Source organism: Gallinula chloropus, assembly GCF_964237585.1.
Source record: "Gallinula chloropus genome assembly, chromosome: 2".
NCBI classification, from domain to species: domain Eukaryota; kingdom Metazoa; phylum Chordata; class Aves; order Gruiformes; family Rallidae; genus Gallinula; species Gallinula chloropus.
The window spans coordinates 1,646,478-1,662,353 of record NC_140086.1 but is presented as its reverse complement, the minus strand read 5'-3'; the positions used below and the strand labels follow the sequence as shown (position 1 = coordinate 1,662,353).

Sequence of the window (15,876 nt, the reverse complement as noted above, 5' to 3'; positions counted from 1 at the left end):
CAGGAGTCTCCATCCTTGGAGATCCTCAAGGCACAACCAAAGCACCAGCAGGTGAAGAGTCTGTCTAGGGGTAGAAGAGTTTGGTGGTAGATGTAGCAAAGAAGCATCCCAAGGATGGGTTTACTTTGCTCCTGCTCCTGAAGGACCTCTGGTTGATCATCTGTGGCCAGGGAGAGGACCATGGGGCTGGAGGAGACAGCAAAGGAGGAGACAGCAAAGGAGGAGACAGCAAAGGAGGAGACAGCAAAGGAGGAGACAGCAAAGGAGGAGACAGCAAAGGAGGAGACAGCAAAGGAGGAGACAGCAAAGGAGGAGACAGCAAAGGAGGAGACAGCAAAGGAGGAGACAGCAAAGGAGGAGACAGCAAAGGAGGAGACAGCAAAGGAGGAGACAGCAAAGGAGGAGACAGCAAAGGAGGAGACAGCAAAGGAGGAGACAGCAAAGGAGGAGACAGCAAAGGAGGAGACAGCAAAGGAGGAGACAGCAAAGGAGGAGACAGCAAAGGAGGAGACAGCAAAGGAGGAGACAGCAAAGGAGGAGACAGCAAAGTCTTTCTGTCTTTCTCCATCTACTTAAAAGTTGCTCTTCATTCCTTCTCACCTAAGAACTTGGGACAATCTCTGCTCAGGTACACTGGGAGGTGGTTGGGCTCTTCCATCTCTGGTTCTTCTGCTCTAAAGAGTTAAGTTCTGACAACAAGCTGCTCTTGGTTGTCCTGGAGTTATGTTTCCCTCTGTTAAAAAGCTCTGTGTGATATGGTGCCCACAGCTGGAACACAGCAATGGGGGACCTCTGGCCTCTTGGGGTTGGTTGGTTTGGAAATGAGCTCATCAGGCCATGGTTCATTAAGTTCTTTTAATTATTTTCCTTCATCAAGAACCACAGCTGTTCCTGGCAGGTGTCTGGGGATAAGTGGGTGCATCTCACTGGGGATTCATTCCCCTCATGCCCACATTCTGCACCCTTCTGGTGGGTGCCTCAGGTCATGGAATCACAGACTGGTCTGGGTTGGGAGGAACCCCCGAGGATCATAGAGCTCCAACCCCCCTGCCACAGGCAGGGCCACCAACCTCCAGGCCTGGATCTACACAAGGTTGCCCTGGTCCAAGCTCAGGAGAAGAAAGGATTTGGTGTCTCCCTGTTACAGATTTTGGGGAGGATTAGGGAAAATAGGGATGTTGGAGAATATTTAATCTGTCCAGGACTTTTCATCATGTTCCATGCAACAACTTTTCTCAACCCTGTTTGGACATGAGCCAGCAGAAGGCCAACCATGTCCTGGGCTGCATCAAGGACAAGGTGGTCAGAAGGTTGAGGGAGGTGATTCTGTCCCTCTGCTCTTGTGAGACCCCCCCTGGAATGCTGGGTCCAGCTCTGGGGTCTCCAGTATGGGAAAGACATGGAGCTGTTGGAGCATGTCCAGAGGAGGCCAGGAAGATGATCAAGGGTTGGAGCACCTCTCCTGTGAAGACAAGCTGGGAGTGTTGGACTTGTTCATCCTGGAGAAGAGAAGGCTCTGGGGAGACCTAATTACAGCCTAACAATAATTAAAGGGATCCTACAGGAAAGTGGGAGAGGGGGTGGTCACCAGGGAGGGCAGGGACAGGACAAGGGGTGATGGCTTCAAGCTGGAAGAGGGCAGGGTTAGGTTAGATGTTAGAAGTTCTTTACCATGAGGGTGGTGAGGGGCTGGAACAGGCTGCCCAGAGAGGCTGTGGAAGCTGTGGAACACCTCCCTGGAGGTGTTCAAGGTCAGGTTGGATGGGGCTTTGGGCATCCTGGTCCAGTGAAGGTGTCCCAGCCCATGGCAAGGGGTTGGAACTAGATGATCTTCGAGGTCCCTTCCAACCCAAAGCATTCTGGGATTGCATAAAAACCAGGAGTGACAACCCTCCCAACCCCAGCAGAGCTACCAGGGGGGTTTCACTGGCCTTGGGGTCACCAGATGCCACCAAATTGTCCTGAGGCACTTGCTGGGGTCACCCTGATCCTCTTTAGTCATAAACCATGACGTGAAGGATGCTGAATGTTCAAGCTGAGGATGATGAGTGTTGTGAAGGACCAAGGCAGTCACAGGGCTTGGCCATAGCCAGAGCAGATAAAGACCTTTATTTTGGGGTGGTTTTGGTCAAGAAGTAGTTAATTGCAGAGATGATGAGCTCCACCCTTCCTCTAGAAACACCAGCTTAGACAACATCACCCTGGAGCTCACCCTGAAGCTGCCCTTCACCCCTCAGGGAGTACATGGAAAGAGGGAACATGTGGCTGCAGAGCCCAAGCCCAGAGCAGGAAGCACAGGGTGAAGCTGCCATGGATGTCTCATGGGATGTGGGTGAGGGATGGGTTGGTCATTTCCATGGTGGGCCTCTGTTTCATGGTGGCCCAGGGCTCAAGACTTGGGCTCTTCTAGTGCCACTGAGGAGTTTCAGTGGGGGTTGAAGCTGATGGGGCCACCAGATGCTGATGACCACAAGAAGGCAGAGGGTTGGTAGGGCCACCAAGGTGGGCAGTGGTGCCTCAGGAGAAGGCACAAGGGTGGGCAGGGCCACCAAGGTGGGCAGTGGTGCCTCAGGAGAAGGCAGAGGGTTGGCAGGGCCACCAAGGTGGGCAGTGGTGCCTCAGGAGATGGCACAGGGTTGGTAAGGCCACCAAGGTGGGCAGTGGTGCCTCAGGAGATGGCACAGGGTTGGTAAGGCCACCAAGGTGGACAGTGGTGCCTCAGGAGAAGGCACAGGGTTGGCAGGGCCACCAAGGTGGGCAGTGGTGCCTCAGCAGAAGGCACAGGGTTGGCAGGGCCACCAAGGTGGGCAGTGGTGCCTCAGCAGAAGGCACAGGGTTGGTGATGCCACCAAGGTGGACAGTGGTGCCTCAGGAGAAGGCACAGGGTGGGCAGGGCCACCAAGGTGGACAGTGGTGCCTCAGGAGATGGCACAGGGTTGGCAGGGCCACCAAGGTGGACAGTGGTGCCTCAGGAGATGGCACAGGGTTGGTAAGGCCACCAAGGTGGGCAGTGGCACCATGGCAGAAGATGTGGAGCCACAGAAGGTGGGTGGGGAAGGACTGTCTCTTCCAGAAGACCCAGGCAGCTGCCTCCCAGCTCCACCTGCCCCATCCCAGTTTTGGTGCTGGGACCCCAGAGCGCTCTTCCAGTTCCTCATTAGAACCATTCATTCCCAATGAAGCCACCTGGTCTTCAAAAGAGCACAGAAGAAGAGCCACCCCTGGGCAAGGGCTGTGCCATGGGGTGGCACAAGGTGGGGGAGGAGCAGGGACACCCCCCTCCTCACTGGCTGGTCTTCTGCAGCGCAGCGAGGACGCGGTGCAACCTCTCTGTCATGGCCACCTGGCAAAGGGGTGGGGACAGGAGAGGGACAGTGAGTGGGAGCTCCATGGGAGGACTACAGCCCCATGGCTTGTGTCTCCACAGCAGGGCCACCATGGCTTGTCACAACCCCCCCAGGGTTGGGTGGGGAGCCCATGGTGGACGTACCAGGTAGGGTTGTGGCTCGTGGAGCCGGCGGTGAGCGGGGCTGAGCGTGCTGAGGGACATCTGCGCGTGGTTCCTCACCTCTGCCAGGCTGGGCAGGGGCTCACACACCTGTGGGATGGGAGATGCCTGACCACCTCTCTATGGACACCCCAGCTCTGCTCCCCAAGAAGCCAGCTCCATGCTGGGCTCCAACGTCACCACGTTCCCAAGGTGGTTGTGGAGACAGGGGGACACACCTCTGACAGGAGGAGTTGTTGAACCCTTTGGATTCTGCCAAGACACCACCATGCTGGCTTGGACCTTCACCCAACATTAGGGAGGACCCCTCCCCCTCCCAGCTCCAGAAGGTGAGAACCAGCCCTGACCTGGCCTTGGCTGAAGTAGACACGCTGGAGGGGCTCCACAGTGGTGGGCACCACCTTACTGGTCTCACCAAGCTGCCCCAGGACACGGACCACCAGCTCCTGGCCTGCAATGGGTGAGGGCTCCTCTTCCAGGGCCATGAGGTCCATGAAGGGGTGACCTGCAGGGATAGCAAGTTAGGGGGGGGGGGCAGCAGCTCTGTGGGACACCATGGGAAGGGTCATGGAGCAGGAGGAGGATGCAGGTCGACACCCAACTCACCAGCAGCATCATAGAGCCGATAGATGGTCTTAGTCCCTGGGATTGTCATCTTCTCCTCATCTTCTGTGAACTTGAGGCATGGGGAGCCATTGACCTCCACCAGCTGTAGGACAAGGAGGTTATGGAGATGGGCACCTTGGTTTTTAGGCACACACCCACCAGCTTGTGCCTGGGCTGAGGATGGTGAGGAGCTCTGGATCTTCTGAGTGTGTCCCCACGTGCTGGAGAGCCCAGTGATGCAACCCAGCTGACTACAGCATCAAAACCCCAACCCTCAAGCCACCCCAAAGTTGGACAAGCTGCCTCCTCCTCCTCCTCCTGCCTGCAAGCTCCTTGTCCTGGTCTCATGATTGTTGTGCCCAAGGAGGAGGAGGAGGAGGACACAGCTGGTGGGACTGAGTTGCACCTTCAACAAACATCCAAGATGCCACCAGCTGAGTGGTGTGGTGCCCATGAGGGGAAGGGATGGCATCCAGAGGGACCTTGACAGGCTGGAGGAGTGAGACCATATGAAGCTCAACAAGGCCAAGTGCAAGGTCCTGCACATGGGCCACCAGTAGCCCTGCAGAGGAGGACTTGGGGCTACTGGTGGATGAATAAAATGGGACATGACCTGGCAATCTGCACCCAGAAAGCCACCAGTGTCCTGTGCTGCATCCCCACCAGCGTGACCAACAGGTCTGCTGGTCCCCAGGAGGGGACGACTTCACCTCTGCTCTGCTCTCATGAGACTGGTGGCTTATGAGGAAGACAGAGATGTTTCACCAGGACCTGTAGTGATGGGACAATGGTCTTAAACTGAAAGCAAGGTGGTGGCTTTAGATTGGACAGGAAAAACTTCATGGAGAGGGTTGGACCAGGCTGCCCAGGGAAGAGGTGATGCCTCCATCCCTGGAGGGATTCAAAAGACCATTAGACGTGGTGGTGAGGGACATGGTTTGGTGGTTGGTGGCAGGTTGAGGTGATGGTTGGGCTTGATGATCTAAAGAGCCACCTTCCAACCAAGACAATTCTATGAGTCCATGAAGATGTTTGTTAAGATGAGGGTGGTGAAACACTGGACCAGGTCACCCAGAGATGCTGGGGCTTCCCCTGGATCCCTGGCAATGGTCAAGGTCAGGCTGGATGAAGCTTTGGGCAACATGGGCTAGCAGAGGGCATCCCACAACTAGCCACTCTTTTAAGGCCCCTTCCAACCCACCCCATCTGTGAGCTGATGACCTCACAGCAGTGTCCCTCAGGGCTTGAACCTCTCCTTTGCTTCTTCACCCCCCCAGCCATGCAAAGCTTGGGAAGCAACCAGGGAGCTCCTCACCCCTCCAAACCAAGCAGGGCAGAGAGCTGCCACCCTCACCTTGTAGACACAACCCAGTGATGGCTGCAGGGGACACGTCACCAGGTTCGTCCCCACGCCGACCACGTTGATCTCACTCCCCTGGTGCAGCAGAGAAGACACCAACCATCAACAGCCCAGTCCTGCCACTGGTTTTCCTTCTTCAGGATAGGCCAAAACCAGTGCCAGGAGGTAGGTCAGAGGATGCTCTGCATGAAGGTGCCCACCACTGTCCATCTGTCCCTCCCCAAAGCCACCTGTTTTCTTTGACAGCCAAGGAGACACCTTCTCCTTTCTTGGGGAGAAACCCCCAGGTGACCTACCCAACCCACACACCCCCCCAAACTTTGGTGGTGCCCACAAAAGCCACATCCCAACCTGGACCAGCAGCCACCTCACCTCCCTGCTGAACTCCACCAGGCTCTGCTCACTGATGTCATTGCTGACAGCGATGGGGATGGTCTCAAACCAGGGCACCTGGAAGCTGGAGAGCAGCAGCAGAGTGAGTGATGGAGAAGGAATGGGGGTGTAGGCTTTGGGGAACCCCTTGGTTCCATCACACCCCCCCATCTCCTTTGAGCCACCAAGGCTTTTTCCCTGGTAGAACATGATGTTGAGTGACCAGCAAGGTGGGGAGGTCAGAGGACTGGTGGCAACCAGCCCAGGCTTGGTGTGGGGGACACTCACTGAGCACCACAGGCTCGGAACACTCCACGGATCTCCTTGGACTGCTGGGCCAGGTCCCCGCTGTCCAGACGCACCCCGATCGCCCGGTACCCCAGCTGGTGCAGCGCCAGCGCCACGGCACAGAAGTTGGGCAAGCCGCTCCTGGCAGGGGTGAGGAGAAGCTCAGTGTCCCTTCCCTGCTGGGACAGGGACGTGGGGGAAAGTCCAGCAGATGGTCTAAACCCTCCATGGGACCTGGAGGAAACAGCTCTCCTTCAAAGCCACCAAGGAAGGAGGGACGTGAGTCCCCTGTGCCCAAGCAACGTCCTGACCTCCTGACGCAGTAGGTGTCCAGCAGCCCCTGGAAGTCGTGAGGGAAGGTGATGGCATAGGAGACAAAGGCAGCCAGCTCGCCCTGGTTTGTCTTCTCAGCTGGGGTGTGCAGCAGCTCACACACCCTCTGCAGCCAGGACTCAGCCAGGGCCAGGAGATCCACTGGTTCCCCTCCGGCCAGCGGCAGCAGCTCCTGCCCAGGGGACATGGGTATTACAGACCCCCATGGCATCCTGTGGCATCGGGAGCACGAGCACGGGCAGAACAGCCCAGCCCCAGCCCTATCCTCTCCCCATCCCAACCCATCCCTCCCCATCCCATCCCGATCCCTATCCTCTCCCCATCCTCATCCCAATCTATCCCATCCCAACCCATCCCTCCCCATCCCATCCCCATCCCAATCCATCTCCATCCCCATCCCCACCCATCTCCATCCCATCTCCATCCCCATCCTCAACCATCCCCAACCTTATCCCAGCCCATCCTCATCCCCACCCATCCCATCCTTATCCCATCCCATCCCCATCCCAACCCATCCCCATTGAATCCCCATCCCATCCTCATCCCAATCCCATCCCCATCCCCAGCCCATCCTCATCCCAATCCCATCCCCATCCCCAGCCCAGCCCATCCTCATCCCACCCACCCCCTCCCTTCCCCATCCCCATCTCATCCCCATCCCAACCCCAACCCATCCTACCCCCATCCCAGCCCATCCTCATCCCCATCCCAACCCATCACATCACCCCCATCCCATCCCCATCCCATCCTCATCCCAATCCATCCCATCCCCATCCCATCCCTTCCTAATCCCATCCCCTCCCTATCCCAGCCCATCCTCATCCCTTCCCCATCCCCATCTCATCCCCATCCTCATCCCTATCCATCCCATCCCCCTCCCATCCTCATCCCCATCCCCATCCTATCCTATCCCATCCCCATCCCTCCCCATCCTCATCCCAACTCATCCCCATCCCAATCCCCATCCTCATCCCTATCCATCCCATCCCCCTCCCATCCCCATCCCCATCCCCATCCCCAACCCATCCTATCCCATCCCCATCCCTCCCCATCCTCATCCCAACTCATCCCCATCCCAATCCCCATCCTCATCCCTATCCATCCCATCCCCCTCCCATCCTCATCCCCATCCCCAACCCCTCCTATCCCATCCCCATCCCTCCCCATCCTCATCCCAACTCATCCCCATCCCAATCCCCATCCTCATCCCTATCCATCCCATCCCCCTCCCATCCTCATCCCCATCCCAACCCCTCCTATCCCATCCCCATCCCTCCCCATCCTCATCCCAACTCATCCCCATCCCAATCCCCATCCTCATCCCTATCCATCCCATCCCCCTCCCATCCTCATCCCCATCCCCAACCCATCCTATCCCATCCCCATCCCTCCCCATCCTCATCCCAACTCATCCCCATCCCAATCCCCATCCTCATCCCTATCCATCCCATCCCCCTCCCATCCTCATCCCCATCCCCAACCCATCCTATCCCATCCCCATCCTCATCCCAACTCATCCCCATCCCAATCCCCATCCTCATCCCAACTCATCCCCATCCCAATCCCCATCCTCATCCCTATCCATCCCATCCCCCTCCCATCCTCACCCCCATCCCCAACCCCTCCTATCCCATCCTCATCCCAATCCCAATCCCAATCCCATCCCCAGCCCGCTGCTCACCCGCGGCTGCACCTCCTCCAGCGAGGTGAAGGCCATGATGAAGGAGTGGGCGATGGTGCCGCGCACCGGGATGCCGTAGAGCTTCCCAGCCAGGATGTTGCTGGTGCAGTCGAAGCCTGTGAGGGGTGAGAGTGGGGAGCACGGCTGGCAGCGCGGCCGCGGGGCCGTGGGACGGCGCAGGGCACCACTCACCCCCGATGTAGGAGTATTTGGAGGCTGAGAGGGCCCCGTCTGGGCCCTGAGCTCGACGCAGCCCGATCTCCATCAGCTTCATGTCCGGGCCAGCAAGGAGCCGGAAGCGGGCGGCGTTTGTGGCCACCAGGCTGGGGGAAGGAAGGGACAGAACATCCCATCCCATCTCCACCCCATCCCATCTCCATCCCAATCCCCAGACCATCCCAACCCATCCCCATCCCTGTCCCTATTCCATCCCCATCCCCATCCCAACCCATCCCCATCCCTGTCCCCATCCCATCCCCATCCCCATCCCAACCCATCCCCATTGCATCCTGTCCCCATCCCATCCCCATCCCAACCCCATCTCCATCCCCATCTCACCCATCCCAACCCCATCTCCGTCCCCATCCCCATCCCATCTCATCCCATCCCCATCCCATCTCATCCCATCCCCATCCCAACCTATCCCATCCCCATCCCATCCCGTCTCCATCCCATCCTCATCCCATCCCATCTCTATCCCATCCCATCCCCATCCCATCCTCATTCCATCCCATCCTCATCCCATCCCATCCCATCCCATCCCATCCCCATCTCATCCTGTCTCCATCCCATCCTCATCCCCATCCCATCCCCATCCAATCCCATCCCATCCTCCTCCCACCCCATCCCCATCTCCTCCCATCCCCATCCCAACCCATCCCCATCTCATCCTGTCTCCATCCCATCCTCGTCCCAATCCCATCCCCATCCAATCCCATCCCATCCTCCTCCCATCCCATCCCATCCCCATCCCCATCTCCTCCCATCCCCATCCCATCCTGTCTCCATCCCATCCTCGTCCCAATCCCATCCCCATCCCCCTCCCATCCCATCCCCATCTCATCCCTATCCCATCCCCATCCCAACCCATCCCCATCCCCCAGCAAACCAGGCTGGGCATGAGGCCAGCCCACAGCTAAGGGACTCCAAGGCCCATTCTCCCCTCCACAGCCAACACGTGGGGACGTGGCTGGGACAACCATGGACCTCGGAAGGCTTTGGCACCCTGGAGCTGGATGTGACCCCCCAGCAGTTTGGGGACCAGAGTGGGACGTGTCCCTACCTGGCATAGTTGACCAAGCAGAGCAACATGGTTTCCAGCAGCTGCACCACCAACAGCGGCCCCTTCACCTGCAGGAACGGGACCTGTGGGGACAGCTGGGTTGTCACACCCCCTTCTCCACCTTGGGGACCTGGATGCTGACAGCCCCAAAAGCCCTTCTGAAGGAGAGGAGAGGGTACCAAGCATGTCCCACCCTGGGGAAGACGACTGAGCCCTCTGGTATGGCTGAGACTGTCACCTCCGAGGTGTCCAGGTTGGCCAGGTACTCGAAGAAGGCGTCTTCTGTGGTGCTGGGCAGGACAGAGCGCAGGTACGCCACGTCTGGGGGGTGGGCAGAGCTCAGCAGGCACCAGGGTTGGGTGGTTCCCCAGCCCATGGTCCCACATGGCACAGGTCAGGCTGGAGGGACAGAGCCACCTCCATGCTGGGGACAGGGTGGGGGCACCTCCCAGTCCTCCACCTCAGAGATGTGGTGAGGTAGGGGGTGATGCAGCCCTAGGAGCCCCTCAAGTCGCCTGGGAGTGTTGTACTGGAGGATGGCCCAGTGTCTCCCAAATTTCCCTGAGGGCTGTTTGTGTCTTGTCCCCACCACATGTCCCTGAAGGACCCCCCAAAGGATGTCCTAGTGTCTCCCCAAGTCTCCCTGAGGGCTGCTCATGTCCTGTTCCCACCAAGTGTCCCTGAAGGACCCCCCAAAGGATGTCCCAGTGTCTCCCCAAGTTCCCAAGGGCTGTCCATGTCCTGTCCCCACCAAGTGTCCCTGAAGGACCCCCCAAAGGATGTCCCAGTGTCTCCCAAGTTCTCCCGAGGGCTGTTTGTGTCTTGTCCCCACCAAGTGTCCCTGAAGGATCCCCCAAAGGATGTCCCAGTGTCTCCCAAGTTCCCAAGGGCTGTCCATGTCTTGTCCCCACCAAGTGTCCCCGAAGGACCCCCCAAAAAATGTCCCAGTGTCTCCCACTTTCCCCTGAGGGCTGTTTGTGTCTTGTCCCCACCACATGTCCCTGAAGGAGCCCCCAAAGGATGTCCCAGTGTCTCCCCAAGTCTCCCTGAGGGCTGCTCATGTCCTGTTCCCACCAAGTGTCCCTGAAGGACCCCCCAAAGGATGTCCCAGTGTCTCCCCAAGTTCCCAAGGGCTGTCCATGTCTTGTCCCCACCAAGTGTCCCCGAAGGACCCCCCAAAGAATGTCCCAGTGTCTCCCACTTTCCCCTGAGGGCTGTTTGTGTCTTGTCCCCACCACATGTCCCTGAAGGACCCCCCAAAGGATGTCCCAGTGTCTCCCAAGCTCCCCTGAGAGCTGCTCATGTCCTGTCCCCACCAAGTGTCCCTGAAGGACCCCCCAAAGGATGTCCCAGTGTCTCCCAAGTTCCCAAGGGCTGTCCATGTCTTGTCCCCACCAAGTGTCCCTGAAGGACCCCCCAAAGGATGTCCCAGTGTCTCCCAAGCTTCTCTGAGGGTTGTTTGTGTCTTGTCCCCACCAAGTGTCCCTTAAGGACCCCCCAAAGGATGTCCCAGTGTCTCCCAAGTTCCCAAGGGCTGTCCGTGTCCTGTTCCCACCAAGTGTCCCTGAAGGACCCCCCAAAGGATGTCCCAGTGTCTCCCCAAGTTCCCAAGGGCTGTCCATGTCCTGTCCCCACCAAGTGTCCCTGAAGGACCCCCCAAAGGATGTCCCAGTGTCTCCCAAGTTCTCCCGAGGGCTGTTAGTGTCTTGTCCCCACCACATGTCCCTGAAGGACCCCCCAAAGGATGTCCCAGTGTCTCCCCAAGTCTCCCTGAGGGCTGCTCATGTCCTGTTCCCACCAAGTGTCCCTGAAGGACCCCCCAAAGGATGTCCCAGTGTCTCCCCAAGTTCCCCTGAGGGCTGTTTGTGTCCTGTCCCCACCAAGTGTCCCTGAAGGACTCCCCAAAGGATGTCCCAGTGTGTCCCCAAGTCTCCCTGAAGGCCTCTCATGTCCTGTCCCCATCAAGTGTCCCTGAGGGACCCCCCAAAGGATGTCCCAGTGTCTCCCAAGTTCCCAAAGGCTGTCCATGTCTTGTCCCCATCAAGTGTCCCCAAAGGACCCCCCAAAGAATGTCCCAGTGTCTCCCACTTTCCCCTGAGGGCTGCTCATGTCCTGTTCCCACCACATGTCCCTGAAGGACCCCCCAAAGGATGTCCCAGTGTCTCCCAAGCTCCCCTGAGAGCTGCTCATGTCCTGTCCCCACCAAGTGTCCCTGAAGGACCCCCCAAAGGATGTCCCAGTGTCTCCCAAGTTCCCAAGGGCTGTCCATGTCCTGTCCCCACCAAGTGTCCCCGAAGGACCCCCCAAAGGATGTCCCAGTGTCTCCCACTTTCCCCTGAGGGCTGTTTGTGTCTTGTCCCCACCACATGTCCCTGAAGGACCCCCCAAAGGATGTCCCAGTGTCTCCCAAGCTTCTCTGAGGGTTGTTTGTGTCTTGTCCCCACCAAGTGTCCTTTAAGGACCCCCCAAAGGATGTCCCAGTGTCTCCCCAAGTTCCCAAGGGCTTCCCATGTCCTGTCCCCACCAAGTGTCCCTGAAGGACCCCCCAAAGGATGTCCCAGTGTCTCCCCAAGTTCCCCTGAGGGCTGTCCATGCCCTGTCCCCACCAAGTGTCCCCGAAGGACCCCCCAAAGGATGTCCCAGTGTCTCCCACTTTCCCCTGAGGGCTGTTTGTGTCTTGTCCCCACCACATGTCCCTGAAGGACCCCCCAAAGGATGTCCCAGTGTCTCCCAAGTTCTCCTGAGGGCTGCTCATGTCCTGTTCCCACCAAGTGTCCCTGAAGGACCCCCCAAAGGATGTCCCAGTGTATCCCCAAGTCTCCCTGAGGGCCTCTCATGTCCTGTCCCCACCAAGTGTCCCTGAAGGACCCCCCAAAGGATGTCGCAGTGTCTCCCAAGTTCCCAAGGGCTGTCCATGTCTTGTCCCCACCAAGTGTCCCCGAAGGACCCCCCAAAGGATGTCCCAGTGTCTCCCACTTTCCCCTGAGGGCTGTTTGTGTCTTGTCCCCACCACATGTCCCTGAAGGACCCCCCAAAGGATGTCCCAGTGTCTCCCAAGCTTCTCTGAGGGTTGTTTGTGTCTTGTCCCCACCAAGTGTCCCTTAAGGACCCCCCAAAGGATGTCCCAGTGTCTCCCAAGTTCCCAAGGGCTGTCCGTGTCCTGTTCCCACCAAGTGTCCCTGAAGGACCCCCCAAAGGATGTCCCAGTGTCTCCCCAAGTTCCCAAGGGCTGTCCATGTCCTGTCCCCACCAAGTGTCCCTGAAGGACCCCCCAAAGGATGTCCCAGTGTCTCCCCAAGTTCCCCTGAGGGCTGTTTGTGTCCTGTCCCCACCAAGTGTCCCTGAAGGACTCCCCAAAGGATGTCCCAGTGTGTCCCCAAGTCTCCCTGAAGGCCTCTCATGTCCTGTCCCCATCAAGTGTCCCTGAGGGACCCCCCAAAGGATGTCCCAGTGTCTCCCAAGTTCCCAAAGGCTGTCCATGTCTTGTCCCCATCAAGTGTCCCCAAAGGACCCCCCAAAGAATGTCCCAGTGTCTCCCACTTTCCCCTGAGGGCTGCTCATGTCCTGTTCCCACCACATGTCCCTGAAGGACCCCCCAAAGGATGTCCCAGTGTCTCCCAAGCTTCTCTGAGGGCTGTTTGTGTCTTGTCCCCACCACATGTCCCTGAAGGACCCCCCAAAGGATGTCCCAGTGTCTCCCAAGCTCCCCTGAGGGCTGCTCATGTCCTGTCCCCACCAAGTGTCCCTGAAGGACCCCCCAAAGGATGTCCCAGTGTCTCCCCAAGTTCCCAAGGGCTGTCCATGTCCTGTCCCCACCAAGTGTCCCTGAAGGACCCCCCAAAGGATGTCCCAGTGTCTCCCCAAGTCTCCCTGAGGGCCTCTCATGTCCTGTCCCCACCAAGTGTCCCTGAGGGACCCCCCCAAAGGATGTCCCAGTGTCTCCCCAAGTTCCCCTGAGGGCTGTTTGTGTCCTGTCCCCACCAAGTGTCCCTGAAGGACCCCCCTGGTCCCTCTGAGGGCTGTCCCTGTGCTTCCCAAGTCCTCTCAGCCCTTCCTGTACCCCCATAATATGTTCCTGGCCCCACTGAGGGCTTCTCCTGACCCTACTGAGGGCATCCCCGTCCCCTCCAGCAGTCCCACTCTCCCCCTCCTCCACCCTTAAGGTACCTCCCTGTCTCCACCAACCCACCAGCTCTTCCTTGAAAGGTCCTCCCAAAAAATGTCCCTGTCCCCACTGAGGGCTTCTCCTGGTCCCCTCTAAAGGGACATCCCTGTCCCCACCAACCCCCCAGTTCTTCCTGAAGGGTCCCCCCAAAAAGATGTCCTTATCCCCACTGAGGGCTTCTCCTGACCCTACTGAGGGCTTCTCCTGATCCCCTCTGAAGGGACATTCCCGTCCCCTCCAGCTGTCCCACTCCCTCTCCCACCCCCAACTTAAGGGACCTCCCTCTCCCCACCAACCCACCAGCTCTTCCTTGAAAGGTCCCCCCAAAAGATGTCCCTGTCCCCAATGAGGGCTTCTCCTGGCCCCACTGAGGGGTTCTCCTGGTCCCCACTGAAGGGACATTCCCTGTCCCCTCCACCTGTCCCCACCAACCCACATGTTCTTCCTTGAAGGGTCCCCCCAAAAGATGTCCCTGTCCCCGCTGAGGGTTCTCCTGGCCCCACTGAAGGGACATCCCTGTCCCCTCCAGCTGTCCCACTCCCCCCTGTCCCCTCCAACCCCCCAGTTCTTCCTGAAGGGTCCCCCCAAGAGACGTCTCTGTCCCCCCTGAGGGCTTCTCCTGACCCCACCGAAGGGACATCCCCGTCCCCTCCACCTGTCCCACTCCCCCCTGTCCCCACCAGCTCTTCCCTGAAGGATCCCCCAGCCCCTCAGGTCCCCTCTATCCCCCTTCACCCCCCCCGCCATCTCTCCTGCGGGTCCCCCTGAGGGGTTCCCCCCCCCTCTCCCCCTTCACCCCCGTCCCCCGTCCCCACGCACCGGCGGCGGAGAAGCGGAAGGCGCGGAGGCAGCGCAGAGCCTCGGCCAGGCCGGCGCCCAGCGCGAAGGCGCCTCGGAAGGGCCCGCGGCGGAAGAAGAGCTCGGCGGCGGCGGGGACGCGCTGCCGCCCGGCCCGCCAGTGCCCGTAGGCCATGGTGAGCTGGTACAGGTCGGCCAGAGGCGCCATGGCCCCGGCGGGCCGCCGCGGGGCAGCCTGGGAGCGGCGGCGGGGACGGGGATGGGGACGGGATGGGGACGGGGGAGGGAGGGGGACGGGATGGGGCTGGACGGGGCGGGGGAGGGAGGGGAAGGGGGATGTGGGGGGGGACGGGGGTGGGAGGGACCGTGGGCGGGGAGGGGGAAGGGAGGGGAATGGGGGGGGGGGCGGGATGGGGGAGGGAGGGGACGGGACGGGGCGGGGGAGGGAGGGGAGGGAAAGGGGGATGTGGGGGGGGACGGCGGTGGGAGGGACCGTGGGCGGGGAGGGGGAAGGGAGGGGAGGGGAATAGGGAGGGGGGGATGGGTCCGGACGGGGCGAGGGAGGGAGGGACCGCGGGAGGGGGGGGAATGGGGGGGACGGGATGGGTCCGGATGGGGTGGGGGAGGGAGGGACCGTGGGCGGGGGGCAGGAGGGGGGGGATAATGAAGAGGACGGGATGGGGCTGGACGGGGCGGACGCAGGGGGGGAGGGAAAGGGGGATGTGGGGGGGGACGGGAGGGGGAGGGACCGTGGGCGGGGAGGGGGAAAGGATGGGGGAGGGAAGGGACGGGCTGGGGCTGGACGGGGCGGACGCAGGGGGGGAGGGAAAGGGGGATGTGGGGGGGGACGGGAGGGGGAGGGACCGTGGGCGGGGGGCGGGAAGGGGTGGGGGGGGGAATAGGGGCGACGGGACGGGGGAGGGGACGGGATGGGTCCGGACGGGGCGGGGGGTGGGGATATGGGGGGGGCGGGATGGGTCCGGACGGGGCGGGCGTGGGGATATGGGGGGGGCGGGATGGGTCCGGACGGGGCGGACGCGGGGGAAGGGGGGAGGGAAAGGGGGATATGGGGGGGGGGACGGGGGTGGGAGGGACCGCGGGCGGGACGGGATGGGGGAGGGAGGGGACGGGATGGGTCTGGACGGGACGGACGCGGGAGAGGGGAGGGAAAGGGGGATGTGGAGGGGGGCGGGGGTGGGAGGGACCGCGGGCGGGGGGCGGGAAGGGAGGGGAATGGGGGGGGGGGGGCGGGATGGGGGAGGGAGGGGACGGGATGGGTCCGGATGGGGTGGGGGTAGGAGGGACCGTGGGCAGGGGGCGGGAGGGGGGGGACGGGATGGGGGCGGGACCGTGGGCGGGGGGCGGGAAGGGAGGGGAATGGTGGGGGGGGACGGGATGGGGCTGGACGGGGCGGACGCGGCGGGGGAGGGAGGGAAAGGGGGATGTGGGGGGGGACGGGGGTGGGAGGGACCGCCGGCGGGGG

At 60.6% G+C, this 15,876-nt stretch overlaps 1 protein-coding gene across 2 annotated transcripts; it reads right to left on the bottom strand.

Moving 5' to 3' along the window:
- Positions 1 to 2,088: 2,088 nt before the first annotated feature.
- NAPRT (nicotinate phosphoribosyltransferase) lies at positions 2,089 to 14,604 on the bottom strand. Of its 2 annotated transcripts, none has more exons than XM_084260537.1 (13): positions 14,415 to 14,604; positions 9,624 to 9,751; positions 9,431 to 9,513; positions 8,341 to 8,471; positions 8,149 to 8,264; positions 6,446 to 6,639; positions 6,135 to 6,275; positions 5,847 to 5,931; positions 5,469 to 5,549; positions 4,115 to 4,217; positions 3,856 to 4,013; positions 3,491 to 3,598; positions 2,089 to 3,343 (listed from the first exon to the last, which is right to left on the bottom strand). In XM_084260537.1, the coding sequence occupies exons 1-13, from the start codon at positions 14,599 to 14,601 to the stop codon at positions 3,284 to 3,286; spliced, it is 1,575 nt and encodes a 524-aa protein (XP_084116663.1). In that variant the 5' UTR covers positions 14,602 to 14,604; the 3' UTR covers positions 2,089 to 3,283. The 2 variants fall into 2 exon arrangements, with proteins under 2 accessions (XP_084116663.1, XP_084116664.1); XM_084260538.1 differs by lacking the exon at positions 2,089 to 3,343 and adding an exon at positions 3,727 to 3,760 and having other exon boundaries at positions 3,519 to 3,598.
- Between the last annotated feature and the right edge of the window lie 1,272 nt (positions 14,605 to 15,876).

What these genes read in the sequence shown, in the direction of transcription:
- NAPRT (XM_084260537.1), bottom strand. Translation starts at nt 14,601, where the DNA reads ATGGCGCCTCTGGCCGACCTGTACCAGCTCACCATGGCCTACGGGCAC. An exon ending in TTCCGAGCCTGTGGTGCTCA is followed by an intron (nt 5,932 to 6,134) that starts GTGAGTGTCCCC and finishes GCTGCTCTCCAG; the next exon opens with CTTCCAGGTGCCCTGGTTTG. An exon ending in TGGTGGAGTTCAGCAGGGAG is followed by an intron (nt 5,550 to 5,846) that starts GTGAGGTGGCTG and finishes CTGCTGCACCAG; the next exon opens with GGGAGTGAGATCAACGTGGT.